The 26,549-nt window shown below is 42.7% G+C and overlaps 1 protein-coding gene across 2 annotated transcripts in view; it reads left to right on the top strand.

Annotated features, from left to right (window-relative positions):
* The window catches only part of SFTPB (surfactant protein B), a 41,354-nt gene extending 21,109 nt beyond the window's left edge, over positions 1-20,245 (top strand). For both annotated transcript variants that reach the window (XM_073622097.1, XM_073622096.1), the window contains exons 2-11: positions 3,935-4,065; positions 4,485-4,556; positions 7,229-7,354; positions 9,063-9,215; positions 12,346-12,432; positions 13,998-14,181; positions 17,406-17,545; positions 19,289-19,369; positions 19,744-19,851; positions 20,117-20,245. In XM_073622097.1, the coding sequence (XP_073478198.1) occupies positions 4,512-4,556; positions 7,229-7,354; positions 9,063-9,215; positions 12,346-12,432; positions 13,998-14,181; positions 17,406-17,545; positions 19,289-19,369; positions 19,744-19,851; positions 20,117-20,152 (960 nt within the window). In that variant the 5' untranslated portion in view covers positions 3,935-4,065; positions 4,485-4,511 and the 3' untranslated portion in view covers positions 20,153-20,245. The remainder of the gene's footprint in view (positions 1-3,934; positions 4,066-4,484; positions 4,557-7,228; positions 7,355-9,062; positions 9,216-12,345; positions 12,433-13,997; positions 14,182-17,405; positions 17,546-19,288; positions 19,370-19,743; positions 19,852-20,116) is intronic.
* Positions 20,246-26,549: the final 6,304 nt, after the last annotated feature.

The raw sequence follows: 26,549 nt of genomic DNA, 5'->3' as shown, positions 1-26,549 counted from the left end.
TACCTGGGTAAAAAGAGGTCACTTTAACCACCTCAATACTGGGCACTTTCACCCCCTTTCTGCCCAGGCCAAATTTCAGCGCTGTCACACTTTGAATGATAATTACTCAATCATGTAACACTGTACTCTTATGACATTTTTATCATTTTTTCACACAAATAGAGTTTTCTTTTGGTGGTATTTAATCACTACTGGGTTTTTGTATTTTTTACGCTACAAATGAAAATATACTGTAGAGTTTGAAGACAAAAGTGACAAAGTCATGGTTGGGTCTCCCGTGTTTCCCCATAAATAAGCCCGGTTCTTATATTAATTTTGGCAACAAAAGACACAGTAGGGCTTATTTTCAGGGTAGGTCTTACCATGTAATGTGTGGTCTTCTCTCCCCCTCTCTTTCCCTGCCTGTCAGGAATCCCCAGCGTGAACTGAGTTAAAATGCTTGTAAAATCCTATCATTTACTATATTACAGTAGTATATAATGTACAATATGTATGTCTCTGTAATATAATTGTACCAAATACCTTCGTTATAGCGCCGCTCTGCGCTTCTGTGACCCGCCGGAGCTCTCTTCCCCACAATAATATTACAGAAACACACACATTGTACATTATATACTACTGGATTATAGGATTTACAAGCATTTTAAACTAGATCTTATTTTCAGGGTAGGTCTTATTTTCGGGGAAATACAGTATGAAAAAAGTAAAATATGTTTATTTAGATACTTAGAAAATTGTAGTGTTTCAAAAAATTCCAAAATTTTTTTTTTTCATAATTGTGGAATTTTTTGATACACTAACAATTTTCTAAATTTCTAAATAAAGTTATTTAATTTTTGAATAGACTCAACCATGCCTTTTGTAATTAAAGTAACCCCTTTTTTACCAAGGTAACTTGATTACAGGGGTTCCTTTCATTATATTCGTTTTTTTTTGGTTTTAGTGACAACACTGAATTGGTGAGTGGATGTTTGGATTATTACCATTATAGGAAAATTCTTATGCCTTATGTCTTTGAATTTATTTGAGTTTATTTACTGAAATTAACGGGTATTTGTTTCATACTGTATGTGTATTGTGTGCAGGGGAATTTTAAAAATGTCACTTCATATGCATATTATTGGAAAATTGAACCAAAAATGTCACTTATATTGACTAGAACAACATGAGTCAAAGTATTTTCGTGCTGCTGGACTTATGCTCTGTGTTAGCGATAGGTGAAAATATATTTCATAGTACGAATCATCATCCACTTTAGTTGTAAATATTCATGAATTGATAATAATAACACTAGGGCTCAAAAGTTAAAGTTAAAAGTTGTATATTTAAAGTCAATACTTTTTTTTTTCAATTTTTCATATAATTTTGTTGCTTTTTTTTACTCATTTGTGTCCAAATAGGGAGATTTACCTTCACTACCTGCACTGCTGATGCAACAGGTATCAACGAGTAAGAATAAACAAAAATGCAGAGCTTTTTTTTTTTGTTGTCTACTTTTCTTCCAGAAGTTTGCAGCTGCACTGGTCTCCAGCTATTCCTTGCATAATTGTTATGACATGACAAAAGTTTCTAATGACTGCCAGTTTTAGCGCTTCAGAACTCTGTTTGTTTTTTTGTATCAACGAGTAATGCCCCGTACACACGGTCGGACTTTGTTCGGACATTCCGACAACGAAATCCTAGGATTTTTTCCGACGGATGTTGACTCAAACTTCTCTTGCATACACACGGTCACACAAAGTTGTTGGAAAATCCGATCGTTCTAAACGCGGTGACGTAAAACACGTACGTCGGGACTATAAACGGGGCAGTAGCCAATAGCTTTCATCTCTTTATTTATTCTGAGCATGCGTGGCACTTTGTCCGTCGGATATGTGTACACACGATCGGAATTTACGACAACGGATTTTGTTGTCGGAAAATTTTATATCCTGCTCTCAAACTTTGTGTGTCGGAAAATCCGATGGAAAATGTGTGATGGAGCCTACACACGGTCAGAATTTCCGACAACAAGGTCCTATCACACATTTTCCATCGAAAAATCCGATCGTGTGTACGGGGCATTAGAGGCTATCTTTAAGGTTACATTCACATGGCAGTTTAGCAGTGGATAGTTTGCTGTATTCAGAGGTGGCTAAACGGCAACACTGTGCTATTGTGGCGTACAAACTGCACGATTAGCTTCAGCCAGTTTCTTTGTGGCCAAAACTCAACAGAAACGCCTACCATAGACACACTGTCTGTGACCACAGGGCTGGTCGGAGACAATATTTGTATGTTCCTGCTTAGATAAGCAGTTACGTGTGAACAGCAGAGGCACCAGCCATTGATTTGTATAGAGTACAAATCTAGCATCTGCAGCCAATATGCATATATATATATTTATATATATATATATATATATATATATATATATATATATATATATATATATATATATATATATATATATATATATATACCTACATTTTTAGTCATTTTATTTACCTGTATGTCCCACAGGCAGCTGGTGCTCGGGGAAATCTTCACTGTGGGGATGCTTGTCCTCTTCCTGTTTCTGAACTTCCAGCGCTGCAATAGCTAACAGCTCCAGGTCTTCATGCAGAACAGCAGTACGGATGGTTTGATGGGGACCATCCCCTCCTTCCTCCTCCTCCACTGATAAATTATTTTTGTTTTAATAATTACAGTGCTTGTAACATGATCTGTGAATTGGGGAGAGAATCATGTGACTGATTAGACTCTCCATCATTCACAGATCATGCTACAAGCTCTCTAATCAATGAAAAAATGGAGGAGGACGAAGGAGGGGATGTGTCCCCTTCAGACCATCTGTACCGTTGTTCTGCCTGAAGACCTGAAGCTGTTAACCATTGCAGCGATAGAAGTTCAGAAACAGGAAGAGAAACAGGAAGAGGACAGTCATCCCTGCAGTGAAGATTTTTCCAGGATCCAAATGTTTGTGCAATGTGGGACATCCTTCACTACAGGTAAGTGATATGACTAAAGCTGTATACATTATTATAAGCTGTAAAATTCCTTTTATTTTAAACTTTGTGTATGCAGGTAGATATCCTAGTATTTCCCCCATTTGATGGAGTGACCAGGGGAATCACGAAACAGTGTACTTGTGCCTAGACCATGGATATTAACCATATACAGAGTCTTAACAAGCAGTAAAGATCTTCAAAGCTGAAGTTTAGCTAAAAAGAAAAAATAATAGTAGTGGTACAAAGTGCATTGATGATGTGCAATCAGTTGGGCCAGTCCATTAGGAATGGACTGGTCCACCTAAAAGTGATATTATCATTATAGATGGAGCATCATTGGCTGAATTGGCCACTGATTTTTTTTTTTTAGACTTCAATATTCAAACAGTGAGCTCTCCTGCCATAGTTTCTGAATCTGTTCCTGACCACCTGGGAGATTTTGGTGTTCCCATTGATCAAGTTCCAGCATCTCCTTTTGGAGTCTCCATATTATAAAATAAACTAAAAAAACTAACAGAGAAAGTGTCCTCAGAAGGACATGATATCTCACCAACAGCAGCAATTACAAAAAAATAAAATGTCGGTTTCGGATGGACTGACCAAAGTTTTCCTTGCTATAGGCTGTAGGGCTTTTCTACTGACCGAAAGGCAATAGAGGTGCATGATGTCGCTTGTTGAAGTTATTCAGGAGTCCACCATTTTCACAAATATTGAAAATGACATCAAATCAACTGACTGAAAAACAAACCAAAGGGACACATACATTTATACATAACAGAGGAACTGGTCATTTAAAAATAGAGCTTTAAACCATCTTATGATCATACAATTTCCAAAAAATTGATGTCACCTTCTATTGACTCTCATCCCTTGTAGTCACCTCTATAAGTTCAGCCTCCTCTGGTATTCTAATTAAAACATTATATTATGTTTTCATTCCACAGCTGTGTCTGGGAAGGTTCTGGTGAAAGATGGATGTGCCCAGGGTCCAGAGTTCTGGTGCCAGGATTTGGCCAGTGCCTTTCAGTGTGGAGAAGTGGATCACTGCAAGCAGAATGTGTGGAAGGAAGAACTGGTAAGAGTGGGAGAGAAAATTAGGTCTGGTTTATGGCCAACTTAAAGCAAAAGGGTGGCCCAGAACAGGATGCTTGCTTTCATTCTTTAATTTGAAAAATTGAATATTAAATTACTCTGGCTGCTATCGGCAATATTTAAATTAATTTATTTATGCAATCTGCATTCTGGTCTAAGGGCGTGTCTAAACAATTAATTACATTTTCATGTATCAGGTAGGATATAATGGTATCTGGTCTAATTGTTCAGAAACAGAAAATCAGAAGCCTAGTTGTGCGTCATCTTTTCTCTACTTCCTAGGTCAGATTCACAGTTTTTATTTAGAATGAGGTCTAAATGTAGGTGATGGGATTCATACCTTCTCCTTAGAAGAAGTCTAACAATAAATAATGCCTCTGTCTCTCTCTCTCACATAAACAGGACCCAGTATGCCTCCAATGTAAGCAGATGATCTCATTATTCATCAGCATGGTGAAGTCATCTCATCTCCAGGTAATACAATGGCCACAGCAAGAGGCTCTGTTTAGCGTGGATGGGGGAATGTGTTAAATTTGTATGTATGTATGGGCAGCATAAAGCTTAGATCTGGGATATTAGCAATTGGGCTCTTGGGCTTGATTACACTTATGGTTGGGGAGCAGTAAAAAGAGACAGCTGGGGAGTATTGTTACTGCCCCCTGTCGTATCCCCTTAAGCTGTAAAGGCAGCTGGATGGAGGTGTACACATGCAACTTGCCACAATGCTTTGTTGTGCAGCCGTGGTAACAATTATATCATCTGCTGGGTTCGGCAGTACCACTGCTAAATGCAACTAATTTCAGTAAATGGGGCCGCACATGAACCATATGTGATGCATGCAGATGTGGCACAATAACATGGAGTTTACAGGGTTAAAACAGGCCATGAGGAGGCAACATATCACCTTCTCACCTCCTGTCGGAAGCCTCTAAGGAGCGATCCACCACAGATGATAGCTTCACATCTAAACTTAGCCTTACAGTTTACAGAGCACAAAAGTCTGTGTCCTGCCAACATGCTGCAGAGTGGGACCATTGCTCTCTGTGGGGAAGCGGTGCTCTCTCTGTAGAGGCCACACATGCCCCCAGTGTTAGAGCCAGAGGGCTACATTCAGCGAAAAGCAGCTTTGCCAATTGCAGAGCTATAGGCCTGACTCAGCAGGGGGCGAATGTTGGGCCTCTGCTTCCACAAAGAAAGCCAGGGTCCTTATCTACAGGATGCTGGCAGAGAACAGGCTTTTCTACTAAGGCTGTAGCTGCTTTAGAAAGAAAACAAACTAATGCCGCGTACACACGGTCGGACTTTCCGGCATACTTGGTCCGGCGGACCAGAGTGTGCCGGACAATCCGCCCGTGTGTGGGCGGCGGCGGACTTTTCCGGCGGACTTCTTCCCAAAAGCCCGCCGGACCTAGATTTTAAACATGTTTTAAATCTTTCCGTCGGACTCAGTTTCGGGCGGAAAGTCCGCTCGTGTGTGTGCTGGTCCGACAGACCAAATACGACACGAGGGGATGGTATTGCATCTCGCGCTCGCTGCAATAGGAAAAACAAATCTTCCTATTGCGGCGAGCGCGGGGCATACCAGGCCCTTAGGTCTGGTATGGATTATAAAGGGGAACCCCGCTACGCCGAAAAAACGGCGTGGGGCCCCCCCTAAAATCCATACCAGACCCCGATCCGAGCACGCAGCCTGGCCGGTCAGGAAAGGGGGTGGGGACGAGCGAGCGCCCCCCCCCCTCCTGAACCGTACCAGGCCACATGCCCTCAACATGGGGGGTGGGTGCTTTGGGGGAGGGGGGCGCCCTGCGCCCCCCCCCCAAAGCACCTTGTCCCCATGTTGATGAGGACAAGGGCCTCTTCCCGACAACCCTGGCCGTTGGTTGTCGGGGTCTGCGGGCGGGGGCTTATCGGAATCTGGGAGCCCCCTTTAATAAGGGGGCCCCCAGATCCCGGCCCCCCACCCTATGTAAATGAGTATGGGGTACATGGTACCCCTACCCATTTACCTAGGAAAAAAGTGTAAGTAATAAAACACACTACACAGGTTTTTAAAATATTTTATTAAACAGCTCCGGGGGGGGGATCTTCCTCCGGCTTCGGGGGTCTTCTTCCGGCTTCGGGGGTCCCTCCGCTTCATCTTCTCCCGGCGTCCGGTTGGTTCTTCTCCGCTCTCCGGCCTCTTCTCCCGGTGTCGCAGGTCTTCGGCCGGCCCCTCCGCTCTCTTCATGTAGCTCTATTGCGAGCGGAGGTCCGGACTTCTGGGCTTCTTGGCTTCTTGGCTTCTCTTCTCTTCTCTTCCCCCAGATGTTGACACGACGCTCTCTCCGGCTGGACTGGTCTCTGAGGGCTGCGTTGTGACTTATATAGGCGGAGACCCCGCCCCCATATGATGTCACAGTCCCTGGGCATGCTGGGACTGTGACGTTTTAGGGGGCGTGGTCGACCTAAGGGCCTGGTATGCCCCGCGACGGGGCTAGCAAGGTGTCAATCTCGCCGATAAAAGCGGCAAGATTGACATCCTTTTCTAGTCCCGTCGCACCTGAGTCACGTTCAAAATGAACGGACTTGTCCGTGTGTGGGCAAGTCCGTTCATTCTGAAAGTCCGCCGGAACTCCGGCGAAAGTCCGTCGGAAAGACGGGCGGACTTAGCCCGCCGGAAAGTCCCGGCGTGTGTGGGCAAGTCCGTCCGTTTTAAAGTCCGGCGCACCTGGCGGACAAAGTCCGTCGGAAAGTGTGCCGGACCAAGTAGGATAGAAAGTCCGCTCGTGTGTACGCGGCATAAGACATTGAACACGTTTTATGCATCTGGAATGCATTTAAACAAATTAAATGGAATGTTCAACTGTGTGTCCCCATTCTCCGGTTCAGGGACGAATCTTTGCCTGAATTCAGCCCCAAAATGGAGCTAAAGACGCACAGCGTTTCTGCGCAGTGCGCTCCACAGCCGCCCTGGAGATATGTGAACCTGCTTCATAGAGAGCTGGTCACATTCTCCTGCTATCCGAATTGGATGCGGGGAAATCCACATCCAATTCATATAGGTGTGAACCCAGCCTAAAGTCTGACTTTTGTAAAACAGTAATATAATATTGTAGATGAATGCCAGGCAACCTGGCCAATTTCATGTATCTGTCTTGCCACTTCAGAGCTCCATCAAAGAATTATTGCACAAACAGTGCAATCATTACCCTTTGAATATATTCCTGGATGAGTGCAAAAAGCTATTGGATCAATATGAAAGTATCCTGTTCGATACCATGGAAAAATGGCTGGTAAGAACTTACAATATGTTGCTTTTACCATGAATTTGTGTACATAAGTGACTTCATAGTTGTAAAGTCTAGCATGGCTGTCATTTGGCAGGGAAACAGAGCATTTGCACAAGGCTCAACTAACTTGAGGTCTCCTTATCTTGTTGTATTCTATCTTTGTTAATACACAGCTTTTATTAAAAAGAATACTCAATGAATCCACCATGAGGGTCTTTGTATAAGCACTTCCTGTAATAGGGTAACAACTATTTCCCAGTTCTGTTCCTTAGTTCTCACCCTGTCACATACTTATCTGGTGGAGACTATAAGCACCCTTGCCAACACACATTGAGCAGGCATGGTCCACCAACAGGTTATCCATCCAGGGCTATATTGTGCCGCCAGTGCTGAAGCAAGTGCATGAAGATGTGAAGCAGCTGAAATGGATGAGTCTGTACTACATATAAACCAGTTAGGGCCATGTTACATGAGCAGTTTAGTGGCAGTGATCCTAATCACTCTCTTTAATGCTTTTGTTTCTAGGAAAAACTTTATTGGAGTCAACTAAATGCCTGTGTTTTAGTGATTCTAGCGGTATCGGTTTATACCTTACACTAAGTCAGGGCTCAAAATTTCAAGGCCTGAGCTACTAGCCAGGCCTTAAGAATTACTCACCACCAGTTGCCCCACCCAATCCCTACCCTACCCCGCCCCTAATTTCATCCCTAAACATGCCCTCATAAATTATCTCATGAAGTGACACTGTTAATAATGTTTTATGCAGAATTAAGTTACAAAAATAAATATCAACAACAACAACTTTAACAATAGTAACATAAAGCAAATCAGTTCTCATCAGTGCAGCCTCATCAGTGCCCATAAGTGCAGCCTTATCAGTGCCCATCAGCCATCAATGCAGCCTATGAGTACCCATAAGTGCAGCCTCATCAGTGCCCATCAATGCAGCAATCACAGGGCGGAATAAGGAGGATTGCCTGCCGGATCACACATATATCGGGACTCTCTCACTGTGACACAGCTTGTATATGAAACACTAGCAGCTGTCAAACAAAGTCCTGCCTCCAGACCGGCATTGGACCAGTGTGCTGTCTATCATAGGAGTCAGTCCAGGAGGTGAGACTTTGCTTGACAGTGGCTGGCGTTTCGTATACAAGCTGTGTCACAGCGGGAGATCCCTGCTCTGTGTGAGCCGGCCGGCAATCCTCCTGACAGTTTCCTGGCTGATTGCTTCAGATACCCTGTAAAAAAGACCGCACCATTTCTGCCAGAAGTGATCAGCCAAGAAACTGTAGGCCCTGTCTGTCCCTGCTCCACACTTGTCCTCAGCTAATTTCCACTCGCCAAATGCGAGGAGGTGAGTGGAAATTTTGAGGGCTCCACAAAGTGATTGACTTTCAGCAGAGCATGGAGCTGGCTTCAGAATTCTCACACACCCAGTATGGCAGGCTAGCATGGCTAGAACAAAGAAATCTAACAAATGTTTTCTATAATCCTTCATATAAATGGATGTGTTGTCCCTAGCAACTAATTAGCTCCCCGATGTAATGTTTTGTAGTGATTGCAAGCTCTTGTGGTATATTTTGTGTAGCAGTTGCCCAGTGGAAGAGTCATGTTTGGAAACAGACCTATGCCCTAAAACAAAATTAATAAATAGCCCCCCCCCTCAAAAAAAAAATGAATTATGAGATATGAATTAACTGTGTTCCAGAATCCTGCTTCAGTGTGCGCTCAACTCTCCTTGTGTCCTCACGACCATTTTGATAACTTGAAGCTGGAGCTGCTAAGTGACTCTGTCTTTCTGGAAAATATCTTGTCTGTTGTCCGTGAAAATATACAGGCTATGCATGACAAAAACGCAGAGGTAAAATATTTTATTATTTTATATATTGATGTACAGTATAAATCCTTATGTGACCTGCTGCAGAGAAGCAATTTTGGTGAACAATGTTCCCACCACTATGCTTCACAGTGGGGATGGTGTGTTTATCATAATGTGTAGTGTTTGGCTTATATCAAACATGATATTTAGTCTAAATGTCCAAAACGCTCAATTTTAGCCTCATCAGACCATACAATTTTTTACTAAATTAATTCAGAATCTATCATGTGCCTTTTGGCAAACTGTAGGTGAGATTTCATTTAAGTTTTAGTAAACAGTGACTTTCTTGTTGCAACTCTCCCATAAAGCTGCAACTGGTGAAGCACCTGAGTAGCAATTATCATTTGCATTTATCAAATGAATCTCACCCACTGAGGCTTGTAACTTCAAATTGTCATAGGTCTCTTGGTGGCTTCCCTCACTAGTACCCTGCCTGCATGGTTGCTCAGTTTAGGTGGAGAGCCTGTTCTTGATAGAATTACAGCAGTGCCACACTCTTTAAATTATTTAATGATTGATTAAACTGTCAGTGGAGGTAGAAGAATGATGTTCAGGGAATAAGGATATAATTTAGTGTCTCTTTAAGGTCTATAGATTTAGAAAATGTAGTCTGTTGTCATTTCCTGAGCACACAAATGCCAGGTCAGAACAGATACTCCTAAAATGGCTCAATTTTGGAAAATTGATAGTCCACGGTATTTATGGAGGCATGGGGAGCTTTTGGAAGTTGTCATTTTTTGTCACAATTTTTTTGAAAATTAAGACATTAACTCCTTCATGCCTAAGGCTAAAACAAATCTTAATGCCTAAGCACAATTTTGCAACTTTGACATGTGTTAGTAAAACCTTACATATCATTACAACTGCTTTGTGCATCCAGGTGGATTATATCAGGGTTTTTTTCAGTACAAATAGGGCTTTTATTTTGTGGTAAATGGTTATGGATATCTACTGATTTTTTTTTATTATCATAGGAAAATTGGCCCAAAATAATCTGATCTTTTTTTTCTGCTTATTACAGTCTTGATCACTGCGGTAAGGAAATGGCGCAAAGGCTGCAACATGCAGATGTAGGTTCAAGAGACAGAGGCATTGGAGGTTATTTACTAAAGGCAAATCCACTGTGCACTGCAAGGAATAAATCAGCAGATTCCCCTCATTTCAGATCTACAGCGACTGTACTTCCAAGTGCACTTGTAGTGCAGAGTGGATTTGCCTTTAGTAAATCAACCCCATAGTTTTGCCCCTATACCAATCATTAGTAATCTGGAATATGCCGTTCAGTTTTGGGCACTGGACAATAAGAAGAATGTTGGAGAACTGGAGAGGGGCAAATAAATTGCTAAGAGGCATGGAAGAACTCACCTATGAGGAAAGATTATCTGAACTGAATGTATGCTTCCTTGTGAAAAGGTGTTTAAAGTGGATGTAAACCTGATTTACGAAATTTGAGCTGGGCACATATATCTGCAGTGTTTTGTTATCTCTCTTCAAAGCACTGAGTCCCATAGGTTTCTCCTGCCCCGTTCTTCTGTTATCAGCCTGATAACATCTCACATGTTCTCCAAGACGGGAGATAGAAGTGTGTCGGGGGAGGTAGATTAGCAGTCAGCTTGCCGTCTAAGAGCAGAGCTCTGCACCTTTCTTTCTTCCTTTGCTTATGAGAAGAGGGGGTGTGTGCCTTTCCTCCAATCAGCTTACTTGGCTGTATGCCAATAATCCACTCCCAGTGCTACCCAGGAAGAGAAAAACTTTAACAGGACGTGCACTTTCTAAAGGATATATACAGATGAAGACAGCAGATATACATGTAAAACTTATATAGGGAGATTTGTTTCCTCTCTGTGTATCATCTTAGGCTGTTCACATCACTGGGTATATGTGAGGGTTTACATCCGCTTTAAGGGGCATATGATCATCATGTAAAAATGCATAATATATTCCATATAGTGAACTTGCTGCAAAGTTGTTCACTTTAAGATCACTGCAAAAGACAAGAAGCATTTCTTGTATCTTGAGGAAAAGAAGTTTAACCTCCTCATACGGAAAAGCTTCTTCACAGTAAGAGCTGTGAAAATGAGGAATAGACTCTCAGACATTAGTTTTATCTAGCTCAGTTATTTATTTATTTTTAAAAGCTGGCTGCATTCCTAAATGCACAGAATATAACTAGCTATTAAAATTTATAAGTAATAACACCAGAGATTGTTGATCCAAGGAATATTCAATTGCCCTAGAAGATCAGGAAGGAATTTTTGTCCCCTGTTGGAGCAAATTGGACCATACTTTATAGGGTTTTTTTTTTTTTTTTTTGCTTGGATTGTCTGTAAGGTATAAGGTTCTGTATATGGATGTTTTCACTTTTACTTATTTAATCATTTTTTCTATTAGTTTAACTCTAACTTGTATCTTTTTTTTTTTTCAACCTAATCAACTATGTAACTAAAACATGAAAAAAAGTTAATAATTTATATAGGAACTGTGTATATACAGCTCAGTAGTGATTCTCAACGCAACCTGTGTGCTATGACACATTTATGTATCATGTCAGTACAGGTGATCAGTTGTCTGTTCATTGACCACATTCTCTCAGTGAGAATACAATGTCCTATTCACCCATCCTCCATTTGGAGGATTGTGGTACGGAAGCCATCGAAGAGGGCAGGCCACATCTCATCTGCCACCAGCAGGAAACACTGACTGAATTATGTTCACTGAATACATCCACTTCGGTGTGTGCAGCATTCAAGCATTTAACTATAGACTTAGTTGGCCATGCAACTGCTGTGGGGCCCAGAAGTACAGAGGGCCCAGCACAGTCTGATTACACAGCACTAGCATTTAACACAACAAACAAATAAATGTATATATCGAGTGGTGACCTTTATAAAATTGCTATGAAAACGGTATAATGTTTCAATAAAGAAATTCTCTTTGAGATGGAGATTACTAAGGCGTCAAGGCCATTAATGGTTTTGATATGGGGTCCCATCACACATTGTTATTGGCCTAGGTGCATCTTAAATGTACTCAGCTGACTAAAGTGATGTTTCAGTCCGCCTCAAAGAGGGCCTTCATGCAGGCTATTTCAATACTTTTCATTGTTTTGCAGAATATGAAGGAAGACTTGCCAATTCCGAAGCCAATGTGTTGGATGTGTAAATCATTTGTCTCTAAATTTGAGGCAGCAATCCCAGTGGTATGTATTCCTCAGCAAACCATGCTCTGCTAGACCTCTGCAGTTGTAAAAAAGCAAACCTCTTTGGGTATTGCTGTTACCACTATATTTATCATTGTTGCAACCAAGATGCAAGAGCTGTACTCTGAGCAGTGGATTGAATCTAGCTTAGCAATGTACAGTACTGTACTGCTTTATGGGCATTAATGAAAAATCACCCTATACAGATGTGGTCATTGAGACCATCTGTAATTTGCTTATCATCAAACCTCTTAATGACAATATACATTGCTATGTCTATTTTTTTAAGGCACTACTGTAAACCACCTCTTCCACCTCAGCTGCAGGTTTTTCCTAGCTTCTACCAGCCCCACGTACATGTCATTTAGGAAATTATGAAAGCCACACTTCAAGATATATACTATAGTTGTACTACATGGCCATGCTTAGCCCCCTAGAGCACTTCCTCTGAAGTGTTTCACTTTGAAGAGCCTAAAGCCCAAATTTTTACAAAATTTAAATTTTAACAGTGTATGGCAAATGACTTACCTTTCTCCTGGGTTGAGATGGATTCTTCAACACTCACCTCTCACTTACACTGGAAATCTTTTTTTCCTGCCCTGGAGACGGGATGATTTGGCCACTTGTTATGTTCCTGAGGACCAGTCCCCACACTAACCTTTGTAATTCTGCTGCCTTTGAAGCCTCTGTGATGAGGCTCTCACAGCTGGAACATGCTCCTCCACCAATAGAAAGAGTCCACATGGCAATGCTGTGGACATCAGTAAAAAGGATCCACTGGATGTACACAAGAGTAGACGAGGCTTGGGACCTAAATGTCATGTGGCTGTGGCTTCCGGTAAGTAAATAGGGCTTATGAATTATTTTTAATGTTTTAGCGAATAACTAGATGGGTTGGGAGGAAGGGTGTTCTTGCTTTGCCGAGAGTTGGGCTGTAATATTAGAGTTAGCCATCTGTACTAACTTGCCAAACTCTAAGTAATGTGGGTTCTGTTCAACTTACATTTTTTAGTGTTGTTTTCATCTCTTGATATAGTGGCATTAGTACCATTTAAAAAGTTCCAACGATTTGGAACCTTCCATACCGTAAACTCTGAGGACATACTGAGGCTTTTGTTAGAAAGACCTGGTTTTCAGTGCAGTTAAAGTGCTGTAATAAGGCATCCTATGACAATCCCTATAACAGCACCCTGGGGCAAACAAACTGCTGAATGCAGGGATTTGTGTTGAGTGCACCACTAATGAGAATGTAAACAGTACTACTTCCAAATGTGAAGAGGAGGTTTAACGCACTTTGTAGAACACATAGGTGTGAAAGGGCCTCTCTAAACAGAAAAAATGGGTATTATATGAAGGTGGGTGGAGATCAGATTTTTTTTTTTTATAGCTGGAAATTTGATATTTGCAATTTTAGCGCCAAGGGGCAGGGGTCTACAGTTGAAACCAAGTTTTGTGTCAGCACCTTTAGTTGTGCCTGCTTTAACTGTCTGCCAAGTTTACAAGCCTGTACTAGTGACAGGTTCTCTTAAAATACTGTGCATAATAAATGTTGATTTTGCTTACAGAGTGCCATTGCAAAGGGTGCCTCAGCTCTGTGCCTAGCCCTCCCGGGAAAGATTGCTGGAGTGTGCCAGTGTCTGATTGAGAAGTACACAGTTATTATACTGGATACCATACTGGGAAAACTGGGCCCAAAATTGGTGTGTGGACTACTACTCATGTGTGCTACTGAAGAGAACTGTGAGGCAGGTGGGTGTCAGTATGACCACATACTGTCAGTCTTAAGACTGTTAGGGCAAGGATGTTTTTTTTTTTATTTACTTTCAATAATTTTTATGGAAAATGTGAAGTCAGACAAAGAAAAAAAAAGTACAAGAAGGTTTTATAGAACATTTGTCTGATGTAAAAGGTGCAATATATATACAGTGGCTTGCGAAAGTATTCGGCCCCCTTGAACTTTTCAACCTTTTGCCACATTTCAGGCTTCAAACATAAAGATATAAAATTTTAATTTTTTGTGAAGAATCACCAACAAGTGGGACACAATTGTGAAGTGGAACAAAATCTATTGGATATTTTAAACTTTTTTAGCAATTAAAAAACTGAAAAGTGGTGCGTGCAAAATTATTCGGCCCCTTTACTTTCAGTGCAGCAAACTCACTCCAGAAGTTCAGCGAGGATCTCTGAATGATCCAATGTTGTCCTAAATGACTGATGGTGATAAATAGAATCCACCTGTGTGTAATCAAGTCTCTGTATAAATGCACCTGCTCTGTAATAGTCTCAGGGTTCTGTTGAAAGCGCAGAGAGCATCATGAAGACCAAGGAACACACCAGGCAGGTCCGTAATACTGTTGTGGAGAAGTTTAAAGCCGGATTTGGATACAAAAAGATTTCCCAAGCTTTAAACATCCCAAGGAGCACTGTGCAAGCGATCATTTTGAAATGGAAGGAGTATCAGACCACTGCAAATCTACCAAGACCTGGCTGTCCCTCTAAACTTTCAGCTCAGACAAGGAGAAGACTGATCAGAGATGCAGCCAAGAGGCCCATGATCACTCTGGATGAACTGCAGAGAACTACAGCTGAGGTGGGAGAGTCTGTCCATAGGACAACAATCAGTCGTACACTGCACAAATATGGCCTTTATGGAAGAGTGGCAAGAAGAAAGCCATTTCTCAAAGATATCCATAAAAAGTCTCGTCTAAAGTTTGCCACAAGCCACCTGGGAGACACACCAAACATGTGGAAGAAGGTGCTCTGGTCCGATGAAACCAAAATCGAACTTTTTGGCCACAATGCAAAACGATATGTTTGGCGTAAAAGCAACACAGCTCATCACACTCAACACACCATCCCCACTGTCAAACATGGTGGTGGCAGCATCATGGTTTGGGCCTGCTTTTCTTCAGCAGGGACAGGGAAGATGGTTAAAATTGAGGGGAAGATGGATGCAGCAAATACAGGACCATTCTGGATGAAAACCTGTTGGAGTCTGCAAAAGACCTGAAACTGGGACGGAGATTTATCTTCCAACAAGACAATGATCCCAAACATAGAGCAAAATCTACAAAGGAATGGTTCACAAATAAACGTATCCAGGTGTTAGAATGGCCAAGTCAAAGTCCAGACCTGAATCCAATCGAGAATCTGTGGAAAGAGCTGAAAACTGCTGTTCACAAACGCTCTCCATCCAACCTCACTGAGCTCGAGCTGTTTTGCAAGGAAGAATGGGCAAGAATTTCAATCTCTCGATGTGCAAAACTGATAGAGACATACCCCAAGCGACTTTCAGCTGTAATCGCAGCAAAAGGTGGCTCTACAAAGTATTAACGCAAGGGGGCCGAATAATTTTGCACGCCCCACTTTTCATTTTTTTATTAGTTAAAAAAGTTTCAAAAATCCAAAAGATTTCGTTCCACTTCACAATTGTGTCCCACTTGTTGGTGATTCTTCACAAAAAATAAAAATGTTATATTTTTATGTTTGAAGCCTGAAATGTGGCAAAAGGTTGAAAAGTTCAAGGGGGCCGAATACTTTCGCAAGCCACTGTATATATAAACGTCTTAAAAGTGATAAAAAAAAGGCATAGACCTTCACCAATTATGAAGGACTTTGCAATAAAAGAAGAATAAACACAAAGCAAGTACTGTATATCATCATCATATTCCATTTTTAATGGGAGCCTTTTAATTCCTTCAGCATGTATATGTATTGATACCCTCATATTCTGCTCCATCATCTGTTTTGAAACAAACTCTCTAAAATTAGCAGCCTAATCAGCACTGCAACTGTTTTTTAAATTTCACCTTTATGTAAAAAGTGTACAGTTAGATCCCCTAAGCACAGGTGTGAAATGTATGTATTGCACTATATCACAAATGCAGTGCATAGATATGTGACAAGCTTGTAATGTACAGCGCAGAGTGTATGGGTCATGAGAATGTAAGGTAGAGCATACCATGCAGAATGCAATGGCCAGGAGTATGTAACAGTCTCTTACATTGCTGATGATTGGGAGGAAAAAAATCCCCCAGAATCCCTGATCAGTGAAACAGAATGCTTCAGCATTATTGGCCAGAAGGAGAAAAAAAAATACCTTGGCATTAGTGATCAAAAAAGATATAAAAAGACAGAGGTTGGTGGTCCATGTGAGAAAGAATGCACCAGTGTTGTTGGACAATAGGAGAAAGAATGTTCCAATGTTGGTTGTCATTGGGAGAAAGAATGTCCTGCTATCGGAAGTCCAAGGGAGACTCGCATCAGCCTGTGTGCGTTATGAAAGGTGGTGCAGTGTGTTGTTACAATATATCACACTGTTTACTTTCCTTTTATTGATTCTTTTTATTTTATTATTAAATGTCACAAAATGTTGATTTTTTTAAATTATTTAATTTATTCCAGTTTTTGTGAACACAAGACATGAATACATTGTAGGTGGTACTTATTATATGAAGTATTACATTATCTTCGCCATAAATAAATTCGTTTGAAACAGCTTCACATAGATCTTAAAGGTTATAAATGAAACCATAGAGCATTGCGACACTCTGTGGTGCATTGACATGCAGTGCATTTTTTACGCAGAGCACACAAGTATGATGTGGATAGGGCACATAGAAAACAATTATTCCTTTGCGTTTAGCCTGTGTTGATCTATGTAGATCAACATAGCTCAACACACTGATTTTAAAAAGCCCTGTGCCCCTACCTCTGCTTGCTGACCTTGACACTGAAAAGGTAGATTTTTTTTTCAGCAAAGCAAATAAAGGATGGCCTGGAGCTTTAACATGTTAATATAATTTCAAAACTCATTTTTGAATGTTTTAAAATCCAGGCTGTTTTGTTCTGCCAACTCCTGCCTGTTCATCATATGGAACTGAGTCACTTATGGTGTACTGAGCCTGACTTGAAATGGCTGTATGGCTGTCTAGGTAAACAGACTGACTTTTGCTTTTCTGCTGCATTTCCAGATCTAGAATACAACATCACCTGTGAAACCTGCCTGGCTGTCACCTCCCTCGTGAAGCCAATGTCTAAGGAAAATGTGACCCAGGAGCAGATCACCAAGTCACTATCCAGTGTGTGCCCCGAACAGCAGGGTTGGAAGGAGGTGGGTAAAGACACAAACCTTGTTCCTACAGAGAAAAGGTTTACAGTATGTTCACTGTACTTGACCCCCTTTTCCATTTCGGTCAGATACACCAAGCAATGAACTGACATATGATGGACCACAGCTGAGTTGGAGTAAAAAAGATACTATAGTGTGTTTCCTGCTTATATGTGTGGTTTTTTTTTTCTGTTAAAGAGTAAAGTAGGATGAACACTTATGAGAAGAATGTTGCCTTGAACCTCACTAGATTCTTTGATACTATGGCAGTGGCAAAAAGGCACCACAAGCCTCAAGTTATTTGATACAAATATAGACTGCCTTTTCTGGTCTTCATCTCTAGTGATTTAGTACTTCCAGAGTCACTGATCTGAGTCAAGAAATTTTCACATTCAAGTCCAACAGAAGCTAGACTGACCAGGGACTCAAGGAACTGAGGCCATGATCACAGCCTGCGATGCTGTCAACTAGAATTTAGTGTAAACCTCTTACAAACCTAAACAATTCAAATGTATATATATATATATATATATATATATATAAAAGAAAAACACTAAGAAAAAAAAAATGTATATGCAGGGGAATATATATATTTAGTGCAAACTGAATTTCAAACCAATGAGTAGTACCAGAAGTGACCCTAATGTTATATGAATATCTTTACATTTCAAGTAGAGCACGTCCTTGGTCTCTTCCACATGAATACTTTAGTTCAATGTGTTGCCTTACTGACCCAACTGGGCTTTTTCCAGCAAAGATTATGTCTGCCAATCATTGTGAAATGCCCTTTTGACTATTGCCATTACCTCACCTTGTGCAGTTTTCCCACCATATGATCATTCTGAGTTATTCATGTCTGTAGCAGTTTTAAACTGTAAAGCTGGCCATACAAGATTTTTCTTGTTTAGCCAAGCCGATTTCCCCAATCCTAAAAAGCATGAATCTGCACCGGTGCGTGTCAGAATTTCTGAACAATGCCTGACTCTGACTGGATGCAGGTGCTGTTCGGCTGAGCATTTTCCACTGGGCTCCTTTTTTTTCAACCCTAGTAGTATCAACAGGGCCACCCATGGAACAAAATTTAAGTTGATTCAGCAGGAATTGGCCTAACTTTTGATTTGCGAGGCCATCTTAATACAGAACTAAACACTTATGCCCTGTACACACGGTCGGACTTTCCAACGGAATATGTGCGATCGGAGCTTGTTGTCGGAAATTCCGACTGTGTGTGGGCTCCATCGGACTTTTTCCATCGGAATTTCCGACACACAAAGTTTGAGAGCAGGCTATAAAATTTTCCGACAACAAAATCCGATCCTTTATATTCCGATCGTGTGTAGACAAATCCGACGGACAAAGTGCCACGCATGCTCAGAATAAATTAAGAGACGAAAGCTATTGGCTATTGACCCGTTTATAGTCCTGACGTACGTGTTTTACGTCACCGCGCTTGGAACGATCGGATTTTCCAACAACTTTGTGCGACTGTGTGTATGCAAGACAAGTCTGAGCCAACATCCGTCGGAAAAAAATGATGGATTTTGTTGTCGGAATGTCCGATCAATGTCCGACCGTGTGTACAGGGCATAATTCTTCATCCTCAGAACCCAGTTGTAAAGACTTTTATTCTAGTAAAAATGTAGAGCTTGTTAGAATCTCATGTCTAGTATACATGAAGAGTACAATACTTGAACGTAATTTGAAATGTTCCTCGCAATGTACAGAAATGTTTATTTTCTTCCCCAGTGTCATGTATTCCTGCAAGAGCACCAGAAAGAACTGTCTCAGCTTCTCCTCAAACCATGGGATCACAAGACAACCTGTCAGGTATATAATGTGGCAATACAGGGCTATCCATGTTTAGCTTTTGAGATGAGCCCATTTCACAATATTATCTGCTACATGCTTCTAACAGGCCATCCTCCTTTTTATGCTAGTTCTGGATTAAGTGGGGAAAGGGTCACAAAAACATTTGTTGGTGTCTGCAGCCAAATTGTAAAGATGAGTACTTACTATTTGTGCTGGTGATCTTTACCACCAGGACACAAAAGTGAAAATTTCTTATATGTCAGGGGAAAATATTCCCCTTGGGGGAACATGTAGCAAGAACCCATTCAATCCAAAGCCTAAAAAAAAAAAAAAAAAAAAAAAAAAAAAAAAAAAAAAAAAAAAACTTTAGAACCCTTATGTTCTTCTTACAGGTAGTTGGTGCCTGTCCTGCAGCTTCTACAGCCATCACAGAGGATTCTGGGTGTGCAGCTGGGCCATCCTATTGGTGTCAAAACCTGGACAATGCAAGAGAATGCAATGTGAGTAATTAAAACCTATACTAATAATTTGGAGACCGCCACTGTTGATTTCTTCTGAAAGTGCTAGTTGCCTGGCTTTTATGCTAATTGAATGGCTTCAATACTTTGAGTTGATCTGAAACAGATATGCAGATTAGGAGTTCTACCTTCATTCCTACTTTTTATTTTTTATTTTAAAATGGAAGCAGTATATCTTACTAAGATGGGGGGATCAAAATGAATTGTGTAAATTAAATGAATATTTATAGGATATTCTCTTTTCCAGGCCATCGGACACTGCCTGGCCAACGTATGGCACTAAAGGACCTGCTTTCTTCAGAGCACCTTACAAAGCACTTTGTGAACATGAGCCTTACACTTTCCTGTTTTACTTCAATAAAATACTGTCTGGTTACAATCACCCCAAAAGTGCTGTCATTATTACCTGCAGAGACTAAAAAGTATCCAAAACGTTATATATTGTGGGATGCCTGTCCTTATATGTAGCTGAATTTGTTTTCTTTTTTAAGGCTGTATATACCTTCATTTTCACCTCCAGATCCAGACAGTAAAACACTTCCTGTCACTCACGGGTGGTTATGCTCATTGTTCATACTGAATCTAGGGAGAAGCAGACATCACCTTAGGACACAACTACAAAACACCACCACCTCTTCTTTAGAACATAGGGTGGATGTGTTTGCATAGGCAGAAAGCATAGGAAGTTATTCGCTCACAAGACCTTTGTCAGGATCAACTGGCATTTTTTTGAACAGATGTAAACTTAACCTAACATAGAATATTTAACAGACCAAATGGAGCAAATAAGAGAAGTGAATGGTTAGGGCTTACATCAGTGGCAAAGCTAAACATTCTTTCACCTGGGGCAAAGATTTAGTTCATATTTTACAATATTATTTTTTATAATTTTTTTAGGAGCCCTGTTGGGGGGCTTTGGTGAAATATTAGGGGTCTAAAAAGACCTCCGATGCCTCACTTTTGAGAGACAGATTCCCCAGCTCTCTGCAGCCTCAGGGGCATCAGTCAGTTATGTCAATGTACAGTTACATTGGACTGAGCTGGCACAATAGCCTATGCCTGGAATTATTCTTTAAATTGCCCAGGCATGTACAGTACTGCAGCCATTCCCACAGCTTGGATTCTGGAATATACAGTAGGTCAGGAATCAAGCCGCTGCAGGACAGCTGTCTAGAAAATGGGACTGTCCCAGCAGTTCTGGGACACTTGGCAACTATGGGGTAGCATTCCTTGGCTCTGAAATGTACTAAGGCCCCTTTCACACAAAGGGTGCAATCAGGTCGGCCTATCGGTTTTTCAGGTAGACCTGACCGAACCCTTCATTCACCCCATGGACCAGCGGGCGTAAACTAACTTGTGTCCTTTTACACCCACCTATCTCCAAACCAAACCAGTCTGCTAAAAAAGCGGAGGACTTGTGCCCCTTCTGTCTAGTTGGATGGGATTGGAGGGCAGTTGGGTGTAAAACACACAGCCGGTCCGTTTACTCCCAGCTGCCTATAAAGCAGCATAAGATGTCTCCGTGTCCACTCTGCATAAACTGAGCGGACACAGACCTGCCATCTTCCTGCTCTGGTTCGATGAGCAAGGGGATCAGCGGACAGATCCCCTACTGAGCAAAGTGGATTCCACCCCATGTGGAAGGGGCCTGGGGAGCGGCCGGGTGAGATTCTGCTGTGCTGTTGATGATTGTAGCACCAGGGACCTTGGGCAACCACCAGGGATTTAGGGCATGCTACTGCTTGTATCTATTATTATTGTCATTAGGTTGCTATTGTCGATATCATAATGTGTATGAAGATGTGAAAAGCTGCTATAGTGACCATATGTACTGTGAATGTGCTTATATAGTTAGTTATTTAATGGTAATGTAAACATATGTATATTTTTGGATTATTAAAGCGATTATAAACTATATTAAACCCAAATAAATATCCACATTCACAGAGCATATAGTCATTTTCACAACTTTCCACATCTTCATACACATCATAATGACAGTATGACATCTCCAGTAGCAATCCTAATGTCCTAGTGACAATGATAATCATGAATATGAGCAACTTTTATCACTGCAATACCATTTACAAAACAGATGTTGACAAGAAATCAAATCAAACCTGTAGGGATCTCTGTGACCACACTGGATTCTTCAGTACTACATTGTGTTCCAGACAGCAGCCACTCACTCAGCTCTTCCTTCCATGCAGGCTCCTGCCCCTCTCTCTCTGCAGGGAATGATGCCCTGCCCCTCTCCCCAGCAGCCGTTACCTCCATGCAGAGCTCTCACTGCAAGCACCGAGGTGAAGAGTTAAAAAGGGGAAATGGGGGGGGGGGCGTGACCGGATGCGGGAGTGAGAGGAGGGGTGAGCGAACTTCCCCCAGCCCGATGCCTCCGTGTCCGTAGGAAATCATTCCAGCGCCTCCGACCTGGCTGCGAGCGCTCTCTCCCCCTACAGAACCCGGTGCCTATCCAGCTGCCCGGCCCCCAATGCCTCCCCTGGAGCGCGACGCCGGAATACTAGCCCAGCCGCTCGGGAGAAGCTGTGCACCTGATCCTTTGGAGTGGAGAGGAGGAGCCTTGGCTCCCCGCTTGGGGCGGTTGCCTGGGCGACGGCTTCGGCTTCGGCACTAGAGGAAGGAGACGGCGGGGATGGCGCGTGCTCTCAGAGAAAGGAGCCACTAATAGGAGCGTCCCTGTGCTACCCAGGTACCCGGCAGCGTTAAGGTACCAGCTTTTGTGGCCATACTAGCGGGTGTACTAGAAGTGGACTGTCTCTCCCCTCTCCCCAGGGATTAGCCTAACGTCGCGGACGAAGAGGGAATGGAGGCACAGGTGAGCCCAGGCAGCCTGATATATTACCATTCTGTGACCTGTCTTGAGCTCAGGCTGGCTTAAGCAACCTGCTGCACTATTACACAGCGATTTGTGCATACTCGGGAAAAGTTATTTTTGATGGTTGGTGGAGGGCTATATTAATAAGGGATACTACTGAGTCTGTGACAGCACTGAGTGAAGAGAAGAGGAGTAGGGGAAGAGATAGGAGAGGGGGGGGGGAAATACTAACCCCACGAGCGGCCAAACCCTTTTATACATTCCCCCGGCTCATACAACAAGCCATGACTAGGAAAAAGGGAGAGGAACTACAACAACAGGACAACACTGGCTCCCAAATGACCCGTACTTCAAAAGAAAAGGCGAATCAGGCAGCAGTCGCAGCAGCGGCCAAACTGGAAAAATTTGCTCACCCCTCCACTTCATCACCATCTAAAAACACTCAGCAGCAGCAGGACAGGTCGCAAGTAGGGGGCTCAGGGGACAGAAAGAGCCTAGGAAAAGGACCAACTGTAATGCATACAACGAAAACGGCGACTAGTAAAGGCACTACGGTGACCCCGCGGGATTAGCAACCAGTAATGCCGCTGCACAAAACGCACCAGCAGAGGGTGAACCCACGCTGAAAGACGTTCTATGTGCTGTCAATTCCTGTAAAGCCTCCTTAAACGACCTGAGTGACCAGCTGACGGGACTAAAGGAAGAGATAATTAGGGTAAGCCAAGAACTGCAAAGGGCTATAACTAGAACATCTGAACTGGAGGAGAGAGTAAGCCAGGTTGAGGACGACTTAACCCCACTGAAACAACATCTCAAGTCACTAAAAACGCAGATGGGACTATATAAAGCGAAAATGGAGGAAATCGAAAATAGGTCCCGTAGGAATAATGTGAGAGTGGTAGGCCTACCGGAGCGGTGTGAGGGTCCCCACCCCGAGGAGTTCTTGGAGAAGTGGCTTAGGGGTATATTTGGGACGGAAACTTTCTCTCATCTTTTTGCCATTGAGAGAGCCCACAGAGTGCCAACTAGGGCCCCGCCATCAGGGGGGTACCCTAGGCCAATAATAATGAAGCTTTTTAACTATAGAGATAAGGTAACATTGATGCGCAGGGCCAGAGAACTGGGGGATATTCTGTACAACGGAGTTAAGATCTCATTTTTTCCTGATTATTCCCCAGACCTCCAGAAACGAAGGGCTGAATTTAGGGATATTAAGCGTAACTTACGGACTTATAATATAGAATACGCCCTGCTATACCCTGCACGGCTACGCATCACTGCCTTAGGATCTACCCATTTCTTCGATACAACAGTAGGGGCAACAAAATGGCTGGAAGACAACAAAACGGGCCTACAGAGTTAAGGGTTAAATAAGGTTATCTATACCTGGACAGGAAAGGAGGAAAATGCAACTTTTTCTTTTTTGATTTTTTTTTCATTTTTTATCTCTTTTTTCTTCTTTTTCTTCCTCATAGTAATTAGCAGACGACGCGGGGGTGGGGGGGTGGGGGGCTGGGGGGGGGGCACGAGAGTGGAAGTACGGATGAAGGATGCGATTCCACTAGCTGTGTATGTTGTTTTGTGGGCTTGGAAGTGGGTCGTGGGCGGGGGGGATGAGAGTGGTAGCGAGTCACAATGTATTTTTTCATCATATGTGTGGGGAGTCACTTCTTGTATGGTTGGGAGGGGGGAATAGGGTCACAAGTGCAGCCCCCAGGGCTAGCCTAATTAGGCAGGGGGGGGTTACGAACAAGGGTGGGAAGAAGGGGGGGGGGATAAAGTTGAAGGTGGGCGGGAAGGGGGGTTTATAGTGAGTCATAGGGATAGGCAATGGCGCAAACGCAAGGCACATACAGTTATGAAGAGTTGGTTTATAAAAACAAATGCAATGTATATTAGCACAAATGGTTTGTATTTGCAGTTAGGAATTGCAGGGGGGGGGGGGTCCCTGGACGTGGGGGCCCCTTGCCCCCCCCTCACTTTATTTTTTCTCACTTTTTTTCATACTTTTTCTTGACTAACACAATCACAGAGTTCACGATGAGCTTGGTTCACACAAATGCACAAATGAACTTTTTCTCTTTTTTTTTTCCTTTTCTTTTGCTTTTTCCCGTTTCTCCTTTTTAGATGCCTTTTAAAACGTTAAGGATAGGCTCCTGGAACATCAGGGGCATGGGTGATCCTGCCAAAAGGGCAGCAGTATTTTTGGCAATGGAAGCTCACGGCGTTGAACTGGCTTGTCTGCAGGAAACCCACCTTACTAATGATACTAAATTACAGGTTCGGAACCACAAATTCCAAGAACAGTATCACTCAGTTCACACCTCATACTCAAGAGGGGTGAGCATATTGGTGGGGAGAGGTATCTCGTTTTCCTGCAGGGAAGCCAGAATAGACGCGTTGGGTCGCTATGTCTTCCTGAGCTGCGTTGTGGAAAATCAGCCCCTGGTGTTAGCAAATATTTACATCCCCCCCCCGTTTAAAACAGAGACCATTTTGGACCTGCTGGAGTTTGTGGAAAGCAAAGTAGACGTACCGATTATACTAGTGGGGGATTTCAATACAGTTCTGGACAATAAATTGGATCGGTTCCCGCCCATGAACCGGGCGGAAAGGCTATCAGAGGGCCGCTTAGGCCAACTTCTGGAGGAGGTTGGGTGGTGCGATCTATGGAGATCCCACAGCCCAAACATCCGACAGTACTCCTGTTACTCAGGGGCACACTCTACTCTCTCGTGCATAGACATGGCGGTAGGCAATAGGGATGCTATGCAATTAATAGGGAATATAGAGTACAAGCCGAGGGGTATCTCAGATCACTCTCCCTTGATCCTGACTCTGAACCTAACTGCTAAATCTAGCTGTAAAAGGTGGACAATAAAACCATTATGGTTGGACTTAATAAGCAGCTCAGTAGAAGTAACCTCTAAATTAAAAGAGTTTGTAACGTTTAACTCAGGTTCAGCCCCTGTGGGGGTAGTGTGGGACACTTTAAAAGCGTTCCTTAGGGGACTACTACACCAGCAGGTTGTCATAGCTAAGAAAACGTCAAGGGAATGGGAGGAGAGGGCTAGTAGGGAAGCTATGGAATCAGAAGCACAATACGTGGCGGACCCAACCCCGGAAAAACAGGCAGTATGGCTCAGTAGACAACAAGAGTATAGAAAAGTAATCAATAGAAGAGTAGAAAACAAAAGACTCTTCCAGAAGCAAAATTATTTTGGTGAAGGGGAGAAAGTGGGCCGGATGCTGGCACTTATAACTAAATCTAACCTATCCCCATCGGCCATTTTCTCAATTAAGACACCGCCTGGAGAAATTACTTCCGACCCCGCCAAGGTCCTAGAGACTTTCTCGACGTTCTACAGGGATCTGTACAGGTCGCGCAGGGGGTCGGACCGGCGCGTTATGAACGGGTTTATAGAAGGGGTAGAGCTGCCTGTGCTCTCGGAAAGGGACAGGAGTGAGATGGATTCTCCCCTGACCCTGGAGGAGCTGCAAAAGGCTGTTGCGGAACTGTCAGGCCAGAAATCTCCAGGCCCGGATGGCTTGCCATTGGAGATCTATAGAAAGTATGGGGAGGTGCTACTTCCGGAGCTCCTAAAAGTACTGGAGCAGTCGATCAAGGACGGAAGGCTACCCCTGTCGATGTTGGAGGCCGATATAGTGGTGATACCAAAGGAGGGGAAAGATTTATCGGAAGTCTCTTCATATAGACCAATATCATTACTGTGTTCGGACGTCAAGATTGTTGCAAGGGTGCTGGCATCTAGATTAAATAAATGCATTACAAAACTCGTGCATCCAGACCAATCAGGGTTTATCCCCGGTCGGTCTACTAGTA

The sequence above is a fragment of the Aquarana catesbeiana genome, linkage group LG03 (genome assembly GCF_042186555.1).
Source record: "Aquarana catesbeiana isolate 2022-GZ linkage group LG03, ASM4218655v1, whole genome shotgun sequence".
NCBI lineage: Eukaryota > Metazoa > Chordata > Amphibia > Anura > Ranidae > Aquarana > Aquarana catesbeiana.
The sequence above is the reverse complement of the archived record's forward strand: the minus strand, read 5'-3'. Positions and strand labels throughout refer to the sequence as shown.